Raw genomic sequence first — 12,106 nt, forward strand, 5'->3', positions numbered from 1 at the left:
GAAGAGCATCTAGGCTCCAAGTTCTTTCCCTGGCATCTCCAAGACAGGGCTGAGACTGCATTCATGGACACAGCACTCTTATGCTAAAGTGTTTTTCTAGGTACTAAGCCCAATGTATCCCATTCACAAGGCACCTTCTGTTGATTCTAATGACTCTTCCCAGTGCATGCACGATGAGCATCAAGAGCAAACATGTCTTTGTCCTTGACCATCTTTAAGGGCTCTTAGAGATGGTCAAGGACAAGCATTTGGTCACTGAGCTGTGTAGCTAAGATAGGCTCAAATGCAGCGTTTCCTGCATTGCTGTCTTATTTCATAGTCATATCAAATCTAGCATCTGCCGTGACAAGTGTTCCAATTCAGGCTTTCCTTCTCTCTCCTCTTGCAGAAAAATGGCCTGGAGGCTAAAAGTATATTCTCATTGCTGATCCTGCATTTGGGAGGGGGACTGCTATGTAGAGTGCATCTTCATTGTCTTTCCCTGAAGTATCAGCAGGGATGGATTGCCCTGGGTGGAGGTCTGGTGCAGAGCTTCCATGATATAGAGGTCGTCTCCTGTCTCTTTGTTCTTTCCCCCAAGTGTGGATTGCCCATACTTGGGAGATTGCTCATAGCAGGGATGGGATGTCTTGGATGGGGACCCGATGCAGAGTTTGCCTCTTTAGGTCCTTTTCTCTGAGTCTCAGCAGAGACGGAAGGCCCTGGGAGAGGGCCTAATACAGAGGTTGCTTCTTTTGGGTTCTTTCCTTGGAAGATCAGCAGGGATGGAACATCCTCGAAGGGGATCTGATATGGAGGTTACTTCTTTTGGTTCTTTCCTTGGAAGATCAGCAGGGCCGGAAGGCCCTGGGAGGAGGCAGATACCGATGTTGCCTTTTTTGTTCTCTACTGGGAGTGTCATGCTCTACAGAGAGCCACCCCCATGGCTTTTCTTCCTGCAAAGGAAAGGGGGGGCACCTCCTAGCTGCTCCCCCAGGGCCAAATAAGTCACTCAGCTTGACTCTTTGCCTGGATCCAAGCCTCCAGCTGCTGCTTTGGCTCTTGGTGGAAAATAAGGGGGCTGGAGAATAACGTTTGGCCTCCTTCCTATTTGGAACACTTGGCCTCGTTTCCATTATTCCTGCCACCCAGCAGCCCTGAGTGGTTCACCTAACCCAGGGCTGCACCACTTGGGCCTTCCAGCTGTTGTTGGGTTACAGCTCCCATAGTCCCCAGTTGCACTAGCCAATAGTCAGGGTTGATGGGAACTGTAGTCAAACAGCAGCTGGAGGGCTGGTGTTGTGCAGCCCTGCCCTAAATCAAGCTTCCCTTCTGCATCACCACTCCATCCTCTTCCACAAGAGGCAGATCCCTCTTCAGGGCCAAAATCAGGCCTCCTAGACATACATATTGGGGCAGACAAGCTCTGTATAAGCCTCCTGGCAAGGAGCAGTCTATCTTGAGCTACCTCTTGAACTTCTCAGAACATCTCTTGGCCCCAAGTGGACTGGCCATAGATCCTTTTCTGTGCCTGGGTTTGACACAAAGACATTTTTACCCAACTCTGCCCAAAGAATATTCAAAGTAAGACAACTTTGTTTTCTTTAAAACCAACTTTTTAATTTTTAAGCAGTAAATATGCATGTTATATTGCTGTTTTATCTCTACATCCTATCCTATTAAAACAAATGTTTAATATTTTTAAAATAAATATGCAGCATTTTATTGCTACCTATGTATGAAGCACTGTCTGGTTTTTGTCTTTCTCTTTTTCCTCATCAACATCCAACTCCCTTGGAGGAACCAGGATCCCCATAGTGGCTTCCACCCTTGCCAGTCTGCTCCGCAGTCTCCAGAGCTGTCCCTTCAGTGCCTTGAGGTTTTGCAAACATTCCTGGCAGCTGCGGAGGACTCTTTGGCCTTGAAGGAAAGAAAACAAACAGGGTCAAGGAGTCTGTCCTCCACAATACCAGTCCCTGCACTGACTTCTAGTCCCTTTCCATGCCCAGCACAGACTTCTCATCTCTACCTTGAAAACCCACCATGGCTATGCCCCACCCTGTCCCTCTGCACTGATCCTCCCCCCTCTCCCAACTTGCACCCCGTCAGGTTGGTTTTTGCTCCTCCAGCTTCTGTCTTCAGCCACCTGGAGGTCTCCTGCTCTCTAAAACTACTCTTTTTCTTCTCCCTTGCTGACCCTTAGGTCTGGAACTGCCACTCATGTGGGCTCACGTCTCTCTCCTATCCTTCCAGTGCAACCCACCTCCTCTGTGCAGCTTTTGGCTTAATGCCTCAGCAGAGGCAGCTCCATCAGCTTGAACTGAATGCCCCTTATGCTTTCTTCCTCTTCCTCACTTCTCTCTCCAAAGCCAAACTTTAGACTGTATGCTCCTGGTGGCCGGGAACTTTTGCCCATGTACATTGACGATGCCATAAGGAGGATTGTGATAAGCACATTTGTATGTCATCCTCCTTGGTTAATTGTTTCAGCCCAGCTTGAATTCAAAAGGGCTGATATTAGCATTCATATTATTAGCATTCATGAATTTAGTATTCACATTCTGCTCTTCCTCAAGCAGCTCAGGGAGGTATACATGGTTATTTTTTTCCTCCTAACAACCCTAAAAGTTAAGTTAGACTGCGGGACAAGTGACTGGCCCAAAGTCACCCAGCGAGGTTCATGGCTGGATGAGAATTCAAACCCAGGTCTCCCTGGTCCGAAGGAGGTGCAGCTGAAATACATACACATTGTTCCCCCGCTTGTCCCACCTCAACTTCCCTCGCCTTCCTCTATTGCTTGCCCATCTCTGATTTTAGACTATAAGTGTTTTAGATTGTAAAACAACAATGAGGATGGAAAAGGGGTGCTGCCTCTGTGAAACTTACGGTCATTCAGCTGATGGAACTGCAAATCCATCAAACTCTACAGAGTTTCTTTACATTGCTGAGGTCCGGCTCTAGAGGAGGTGGGGAAGGAGGAGGAGGGGGAGAGGGATGCAGGAGAAAAGAAGAGGTGGAGGTGGAGGGTGGATTGGAGCCAACTTCCAGCGAGGCAGAAGATAATAATGAACTGGACCCAGGGGGGCAGAGACATGCAGCAGGGCCTTCAGGAACATCTGCAAGAGAGAAGAAGCAAAAGGTGGTCAGCCGCAAACGCTGGCATACTACCACACCCGCCCTCACTGCTCACCATAAGAAGCTGTCTGAATTACAGGCATCAGAGCTTGGTCACCTGAAAGACAGAAAACAAAGGAACACTTCAGCAAGCACTGACAACCCACCCACAGGCCTCCCCTCCGAAACTTAGATGCAGACGCAAATCAAACATTCCAACATTCAGGAGAAGGAAACAGAGAGCAAAAGAGCCATTTTTAGCCCAGCAGTAACTTCAGGGGCATGCTCCGAACGTACCTTCCTTTACCCACCATTGCAGCCAAACTTCACTGCAGATGAGCCTTGTCTGTGTGTGTCCAATTTGCAGGTTGATGGCCCGGAGAGAACGAGGGAACTGCTGGGAAATGTGGCGAACCCTCATTTCTGCAACAAAGAGAGCAAAAAGGAACAAGTGTTGTATGCTCTGACCAGGCCAAGTGCTGGTGTCTTGAAAAAAGGGGCAGTGCTAGTGCTCGGTCCATCATCTGGGCTGAGTATCAAAAGTCCAGCTGAACTTTGTGCTGGGTGTCTATGCAAAAGGGTTCTGAGGTGCCACAATACTTACGCCGCTGGACATAGTCATGCTGTAATCCTGTGAGGATTTCTACTTCTTGCTCAAGATAATTGTCAGCAGTGGAAGGCTCTGGTAAGGGCTCTGACACAAAAGCTGCTTCCTTTGGAGTGCCAGTGGGGATGGAAGGACCTGGCACTGAGGTTTCCTCATTGACCTCTTCCCCCAGAATGTCATTGGTGATGTGAGGTCCTGGAAGGGATCCTGGCACTGAAGTTGCCTCATTGAGTTCTCCCTCCAGAATATCAGTATGGACGCGAGGTCCTGGAAGAGATCCTGGCATTGAGGTTTCCTCATTGAGCATTTCCTCCAGAATATCAGTGGAAATGCGAGGTCCTGAAAGGGATCCTGGCACTGAGGTTGCTTCATTGAGCTCTTTCCCCAAAATGTCAGTGGGTACACGAAGTCCTGGAAGGAGTCCTGGCACCAAGGTTGCTTCATTGGGCTCTTCCCCCAGAATGTCATTGGTGATGCAAGGTCCTGGAAGGGATCTTGGCACCAACATTTCCTCATTGAGCTCTTGCTCCAGAATATCTGTGGGGACGCGAGGTTCTGGAAGGGATCCTAGCATTAAAGTTTCCTCATTGAGCTCTTTCCCCAGAATGTCAGTGGGGACATGAAGTCCTGGAAGGGGTCCTGGCACCAAGGTTGCCTCATTGGGCTCTTCCCCCAGAGGGTCCCCCAGAACATGGTGCAACATGGATCCCCCAGGACATGGAGCAACATGGGCCAGATTTCTGGGATGACCTGAAAGAGAGGAAATAAAGCTGGAATCTGGAAATGAGGATGGCCCATAGCCCTGATAGAAATTGCCTCCCCTTTCTGCCTAGGTTAACCAGCTGGGGTGCAGCCTGGGATTGTGGGTGAGGCGGTCCACCCAAGGAAACAAGCAAGGGATGAAGAGGAATACATTGCATAGCACTGGCAAGACAGCCCTCACCAACTACGCTTCAGAAGGGAGTGCAATGGCCAGGCTCTATCTGCTGAACATACCAGTGCAGCTGCCTTCTACCAAGTCATACCCCTGGCTCATTTTGCCTGACTCTGGCTGACAGCCACTCTTGGGCAGAAGCCTTTTCCTAGCTAGCTAAAATCCTTTAACAGAAGATGAAGAAGACTCAACCCAAGACCTTGTGCATGCAAAGCACTTGTTCCACTACTGGACTATGGGCCCTCCCATACCTGTGAGGAAAGAGGCTTCTCCTTTGAGCAGAGTGGGAGCTGATGGTTCACATGGACTAAACAATGCATTTGCTCTCTGGCTGAAGCAACAACCCCCAGTTACAGCATTTTGACCTATGTGCGGGTGTAGGGGTGGGGCTTGAAAATCTGCCTGGATACCATAAGCAGGAAGCATAGCTATGGTCTGAGGAATGCAGGCCCAGCTCCGAGGGGCAGAAAACTGGGATCAGAGAAAGAAAGAGTCTCTTTGGACTGATCTCAGAGCTCATTAGCCAGGAAATGTTGCCCTTGTTTGCAGGTGATCCTCCATTTCCATCTTGACCCATGTAATTGTCAAAAAAAGAGATGCTTTGGAAACAAGACACCAGCATTCTTTAGCTTCCTCTTCTCCAAGGCAGGGGGAACAAGGCCCAGAGGATGTCTTGGGGCTGGGTGTGGACAAAAGGTTCTTGCAGGGCTTTTCCAGAAGAGCACCACCTCCAAGGGAGAATTACCAAACCTGCCTGCCTGCTGCCACAGCCCTTTCCCCATCTTCTCCTAGAAGGGAGGGTATCCAGATGTGACTCGCCCAGGCCCCCTGGTCTCCTCCAAAACTTTTGGCTGCAACAAGTGCCACCAGCAAAGGATAGAGGTGGATGAACCTGCCCTCCTGCCATTCATCCATCAGATGGACAACTGCCTATCTCTCTCCATTGTCAAAGTGAAACAGGTCTCCAAGGAGACACTCCCTGGGGGGTTTAGGAGCCCTGAGAAGAAGCATGCACTCTCGTCATCCGCTTACCAGTCTGTGCCCCCTCTTCATCTTTATCCCTGCAGAGATAAGGAGAAACATTCTTAGTAGTGAATCACAGGAAATTGAGGGGTCCCCCCAGTAATCCTAGGGGGTGCTGTGCCATCCCAAGCATGCCCTCACCCATAATCCTTCTAGAAGGCCCTGCTAATTTTAGATGATTCAATACTTGGGAGCAGTGAAAGTAATTGCTATTGAAAGTCACTCACTACATTTTGCTCAGATTGTTTTCACTTGGGGATTGACTGGTTGACAGGGTGGGGGGCAGACCCACTCTCGTAGTTTATAGATATGAGGCCAGCTTTCCCACCCCTCTCCAGAGAAGATTTTCAACTTTTTAGAAAGCCCCCCCCCCAAAAAAGGGGGACACTTCAGCTAAAAGAACATACATACTGTTTTGGTTTTTAAAATTTGAATAAGAGGGTTTAAATTTGTGACAACTTGAATCCCTGCCTGTATGTTCCCCAGACTATGGGAAACACGTATATCGGGCAGCAGCGATATAGGGAGATGCTGTAAGGCATCATCTCATACTGCGTGGGAGATGGCAATGGTAAACCCCTCCTGTATTCTACCAAAGGCAACTACAGGACTCTGTGGTCACCAGGAGTTGACACCGACTCGATGGCACACTTTTACCTGGGTTTGGGCTATGTCTGAACAACCCCCTCCACACCCAGCCCTTCAGATGGCCACACCAGAGCCAAAAGCATTAAGAGGAGTCAAGAGGGGGGAAAGCAACTCCCTTTGGTTCTGCCTCTGGGTGAGACCTATGGGAACATGAAAGAAGAAAAGGTTAGGCATGTTCTTGGAAATAACATGGGGGTTTGGGGGGACAGCTTTTGAAGTCAGCTTCCCCCCCCCCCCAAAAAACCCAAGTGGGCCCACAGGGGCCAGCCAATAGCTCCTGGGTGCTACAGTTTCACAGATCTAGGACTTGTAAGGTCTAGGACCACTGTAAGGAATACAGTGGAAATCAGCCCAGCAAGTGACCTTCGAGGGCCACCTGCATTTCAAGGAGAAGCTGTGTGGTGTGAATACTGGTGGTGAACTTGTGACCACTGAAGTTCACATAGGGAGCGCAATGGCATGTAAAACAATGGAAGGGCATCTTTAAAAACCAAGTACAGGCAGCCATTAGATTTTGCTTCCCCATCATGCCGGAGACTTACCTACAGTTCACCCATGACCAGCAGCCACCCATCCTGACAGCTAAGATGATAAGCTGATGGTAAACTGACAGCCAAAGACAGCCAATGTATCAAAGATGCTGCAGCTTATCTAGAATGCTGCCAGGTGAGCCTCCTGCAGAATCCTCGCAGGTCTCCAAGGGGAACCATGACGGCAGAATTCTGTGGCTGATTGTGAGATCGCAAGATCAGTTACTGGCCATGCTGGTTCTGGTTTGAATCCAAACACTGTCTTGGTTGTCAGCTCCAAGTGTCAAAGCACCAGGGGAGAGTCACCCCTGTCCTGCCTTACCTGCTCCCCACATGTTTTCCACCTAATCACTTGCTGAAGTCCCTTAGCTAGGAAATCCCTCTACATCACATTTAGTACTAAGGCCCATCTCTGTTCAGAATACACAAAAAAGAAAGCCAATTTACTTGTGGAACTAGGTGTGGTGATGATCCCTGGCTTAGATGGGTTTGAAAGGGAAATATTCATGGAGGAGGAGAGGCCCCTCTGTGGCGATTTGTCAGGATGGCTATAGAGAACCTCCAGGTGCACAGGCTGAATCCCAGATGCTGGGGACATGCAATGGGTGTGGCTGTTGCCTTTGCACTCTTTCATGAGTTACAGAGGACTCGGATGTTACAGAAGACTCATGCAGGTTTATTATAAACCTGCACTAGCAGTGGCTGCAGCCCACCCCTATCCACAAGCATCCCCTTCCTTCAGCATTTGCTAACAGAAGGGAAAAGGCAAATGAATAGAAATTGACAGAGAGGGAAGGAGGGGGAAATGAGAAGGACAAAGAAAGAGGGGAAGCAAGAAAAATGATGGTGCCTCACAAAGAATGAGCGAGAGAAACAGAAGGCTGTAATGTACTTCTTGTATAAGGTTATGAAATGGAAAACAAACAATATTCAACATCTTGCCCCACCCCATCCCGTTACATCTTCGGAAACAACCTACAGTATGTCCTTATTAAACTCCATAGGCCCAACTGCACAACATCTTAGTTTCCACTGCACATTTTTTTAAAAATGCACTGCATAGAATGCACCCAGCTGCACATCAAAATGAACCTTGGACTAAGGGACCGCCTATTTGGCCTCCCCAAAGACCCACCATGGCAGCTCATGGCCCCACAGTGGATGGATGAATCCTCCCAAGGATGCTACTCTTACATTTTTAGGGGATAGGCCAGGAGCATTCTAGCTATTGCTCGCTTATAGCTATTATTTTTGCCACTGTTTTAAAACCACATTTTGTTGTTGTTGTTGGAAGTGCTTTTGCTTAATGTCTTGCTGACATTCTGTCAGCTGGTATGTATCCTTCACTTCCTGCCCCTCTGGCTGCTGCTGCCACCAACAGCACTGCAATTACTCTCCAGTATATTGTTTTATCAGTCACCTTTGCAGCCCAGCCGGCAAAGGGGAAGGGGACGGCAGGGAGTTCTCCTGCCGTCCTCTTGTAACGGGGAGATATTTGGTAAGAAGGGGGCGGCAAGGGACCTTTGGAGAGCTGCAGGGGGCGGCCGCCATACGAGTGGGGCTTAGCTTGAAGGGGGCGGCAGGGACTGGGAGCGATCCTGCCGCCCAATTATGTATACACATGGAGGAGCCGCGCCGAGCGGAGATTGAAGCGGGCGGCACCCTGCCGCCCGATTACTACAAAAATTAAGGTGACTTTGAAGGAAGGGGTGAGTAAAGCCCCCCCTGCTTTAATTGGAACCCCCCACCCCAGTGCCGGACCGGTTCCGTGCACACCCCTAGGTTTTGGTAGGTTGCGGTGGGCAGTCATGTTAAAGAACTCAAGTTGGTTTGAAAAGTTGTATAGTTGGTTATGTTTGTGTAATATTAAGGTTGTTTTGACTGCTAGTTTTAACGCAAGTATTAGGCCCAAGACTGTAACAATTATTGTGGAGAACTTTGTTATGGGGGCTATAGTTATTGTTGTGGTTTGGTTGGTTGAATTGTTAGTGAAATCAAAAGGCCTGCTGCAGTGCTTCTTACCTTAGCAACAAAAGAATGCAGGATATACATAGAATACAATATGTTCAATTATACATACATATTCACCCAGTATGTAGGGTGGAGGGGAGTGGGGGAGGAATATAGGTAGTTGGGGCGGGGGGCAAGTAAAAAGTCAGAGGAGGCAGGTGACAGGAGAAAGCTCACCAGCTGAAGCTTTCTCCGCAGTGCTTATATTGCTTTTGTTTTTTTTAGGGAGGAAAGGTTTTAGCAAAGCCCCACTTGCAGCTCCACCCACCATCATTGGCACCACCCACTTTGGCTCCACCCATCACTTGACCTGCATGCCACTCACCCAGTCTCAGGAGTCCCCAATGTCTACAGTGGCTGGCAGTGGCACTAATCTAACTGGCTGACATACTGCGCAATGCCTTGTAATGGAACGTGTGCATAGTTGCGTGAGAGTGCAGTTGTGCAAAACACAAGAATTGCACAAATGCAGTTGCATGGCAGAAGGCCATTAATTCCAATGGCCATTCATCGCACAACTGCATTTGCACAATTGTTGCATTTTGTGCTTATGCAACTGCACACACATTCAATTACAAGGCAAGTGGAATATTGCACAGTATTTCAGCCACTGTAATTATAGACAACTCATAACACATGGTAACTTTTGGCTCTGGGTGTGAATGCATTAAAAATACACCTAGACAGCAAAACAGTGCTCAGATGGGTATCATGGTGTGGCTAAAGATACACATCGGCATAACTGATGACCATGGAAGGCTTTGTACACACCTCTCTTTCTTTCTGGATCAGGGCCATCAACTTTTAAGGGTTGTGCCATTCCTCACCCTCATTCATAGTGAAATGTAAATGTCCATGAGTTACTGCGAGCAATGACATGACTTTTAAAAGGTAGGCAGCACAATCCTGTGCATGTTTATTTAGAAGTATGTCCAGAGTTGTAGGGAGTCCCCCAGTGGCCCGGGGACAAAGTTCTTTTGAGGGGTCCCCACGCCAGCACCAAAGCCACACCCCCTATTTTCCAGCCTCGCCACTGCACTTCCCCCTCTAAATTTATATGTGGCTGTGGTGGCGGGTGGGTGGGCTTCTCAGTGCTCTGGCTTCTCTCCCCGCTAGCGCTGTGTGGGTTGAACTGTGATGCAGGGGGAGGGGGCTGCTTTCTTGCCTTTGTAGGCATCTGCTAGGCCCCCACCGGGGGCTGACCCCTGTGCATTTCGGCCATAGCAGACCCCTGGGTGGGGGCATGCTCCTCCCATGGATTGGTGGGGAGTGCTTCTCTTCTTCCATCACTATCCCTACAGATGTGCCTTGCTCTGGGCTCTTCCTAGTTCTCAGCGCTGCCGCTCAGTTATGGAAGGAAAAGGGGGGAATGTAACACGCACACCCATTTTAGCCGTCCTGTCTAACCACCCCCTACCAAGCAGCTGAGTGTCCGTTCTGTCGTCCTTTCGTATTTCCCTCCCAGCCCCACTTTCTGCAAGGAAGAAATGCCTGGCTTGGCTATTCCAGGACAGCTCAGCCTGGCTGGGAAAGCAAAGCAAGCATCGCTGTCTCTCTCCCAGGCAGCCAGAGATGCTCCAGAGAGCAGGAGCTGCATTTACACACATGGCAGGCTGCTGGTGTCCTGGGGAAGGAGAGCCAGCCGGGGGAGGCGAGGTGAGTGGCAGGGTGCATGGTGAGGGACACTTACCGAGGCAGTGTCCAGATGGCACAGCATGCAACACTCTCCGTACTCAATGGGGAGGCCTGTGTGCCGGCCACGGAGGGGGAAGGGGAGCCTGCTGCCACCACTACCAACAACATCAAGGGGAAATAGGAAATGGCAGTGTAGGGATGCACGGGAGGAGGGTGGTGGGGCCCTTGTGGGCCCCTTGACTCTCCGGACCCAGGGACATTTGCACCCCCTCATCCAATGGACGCTATGCCCATAAGTATGTCCCACTGTGCTCAGTGGGGTTTATTCCCAGAAAAGTGAACTTGGATTCCAGATTCAGGCAATGTAGTACGTTAATTGTAATTTGTCATCTCTTTGTACAGTTTGTTGTATACATTTCTCTGGAATTGTAATATAAGAGTTGCAAAAAATTCTGAATGGATATGGGGAAGGGGAGGTGTAAGCTATTTAAAATCGCTATACCAACTTTCGACTAGAAACAGTGACTCACTCACATGCTGCGTTCCAACCAATTTCACCTCAGAATATGGTGGGACCTGGAAGAGGCCTCCTCACAGGATAGCAATGGTAGAGAGGACTGGTGCCGAGTAAGGAGGTCCTTTGCCTTCAAGAGGCAAAGTAGGTCAAAGGAGGCTCAGGATGAGACTGGGTTGCAGGTTAGGGCTGGAGCCAGAGTTGGAGGCAGGAGAGGCCAGAGGAAGCTGCAGGCTGGAAATCAGAGTGCAAAGCAGGAGATGGGGCTCGGAGGCTGAAGCAAGGGCCAAGACGGAAAGCAGAAGCAGAGGGCTGGAGCAAAAACCTGGAGCTGGGTCTGCAATGAACTCCCAGTTCCGAGCTGTTGCATAGGTAAAAACGAGGCTGAGGCTGAAGCATGAATATAGTGGCGGCAACCCAACCCTTCCTAATTCTAGCTCAGTCCCAATCTAGGGCATGCACCAGAGCTTGTTTCCTCCTTCCAAGTAGGTCCACTGGAAAGGAACCCCTGGGCAACCAGGCAACCCCTTCACTGCTATTTCTGGAGTGCTATTCTAATTTGTTGTCATAACTGTTCCTGGAGCCCTAGGCATGATGGAGTCCTAGTCCAGAGCTGGAGCAGGGGTCTAGATTTGACTGCTGGGTCACCCAAGACCCCACACTGCTCAGAAAGAATGTCTGCAAAAGGGCCAAGCTCCAGCTTGGTAGTAACCATAGGATCCTCAGTGCTGAAAAGGAGAAGACCACATCATGGTCCAAGAGCAAGTATGGCTGGATCCTGACAGTAAGTACTCTGGGCCCAAATGAGGAGTGATAACTTTGGAAGGGGATCATATTGTGTGAGCAGCACAGAAGGCAGCTAGTTATTTCAAAACCAAGAAGGGATAAGAGTCAGTACTCCATGGGGGTGTGTGAGCTATGTATTAAAGATATGCATCAAGCATGCTTTCCCTCCTACCACTGCTTGTTTCTTAATCTTCCTTTCTCACATATCTATTAAGCATGTGCAAATAGGTTCGATGTCAAATAGGTTCAACATCAAACCTGTTCAGTTCAAGAATCAGATATCAAACCGAACCCCCACCACCACCACCGATTCAGTTTGCTACCGG

General features: G+C 49.4%; 1 protein-coding gene across 1 annotated transcript; it reads right to left on the minus strand.

Annotated features, from left to right (window-relative positions):
- Nucleotides 1-1,588: 1,588 nt before the first annotated feature.
- On the minus strand, nucleotides 1,589-6,977 carry LOC128327768 (uncharacterized). The gene is made up of 7 exons (XM_053256994.1): nucleotides 6,848-6,977; nucleotides 5,667-5,695; nucleotides 3,698-4,450; nucleotides 3,391-3,516; nucleotides 3,170-3,211; nucleotides 2,866-3,095; nucleotides 1,589-1,899 (listed from the first exon to the last, which is right to left on the minus strand). Exons 1-6 carry the CDS (start codon nucleotides 6,877-6,879, stop codon nucleotides 2,896-2,898), a joined length of 1,182 nt encoding a protein of 393 aa, XP_053112969.1. The 5' UTR covers nucleotides 6,880-6,977; the 3' UTR covers nucleotides 1,589-1,899; nucleotides 2,866-2,895.
- Between the last annotated feature and the right edge of the window lie 5,129 nt (nucleotides 6,978-12,106).

Source organism: Hemicordylus capensis, chromosome 5 (genome assembly GCF_027244095.1).
Source record: "Hemicordylus capensis ecotype Gifberg chromosome 5, rHemCap1.1.pri, whole genome shotgun sequence".
NCBI lineage: Eukaryota > Metazoa > Chordata > Lepidosauria > Squamata > Cordylidae > Hemicordylus > Hemicordylus capensis.

What these genes read in the sequence shown, in the direction of transcription:
- LOC128327768 (XM_053256994.1), bottom strand. Translation starts at nt 6,879, where the DNA reads ATGGGTGGCTGCTGGTCATGGGTGAACTGTAG. An exon ending in TGAAGAGGGGGCACAGACTG is followed by an intron (nt 4,451 to 5,666) that starts GTAAGCGGATGA and finishes CCTCTCTTTCAG; the next exon opens with GTCATCCCAGAAATCTGGCC. An exon ending in AATTCAGACAGCTTCTTATG is followed by an intron (nt 3,096 to 3,169) that starts GTGAGCAGTGAG and finishes TCTCTCTTGCAG; the next exon opens with ATGTTCCTGAAGGCCCTGCT.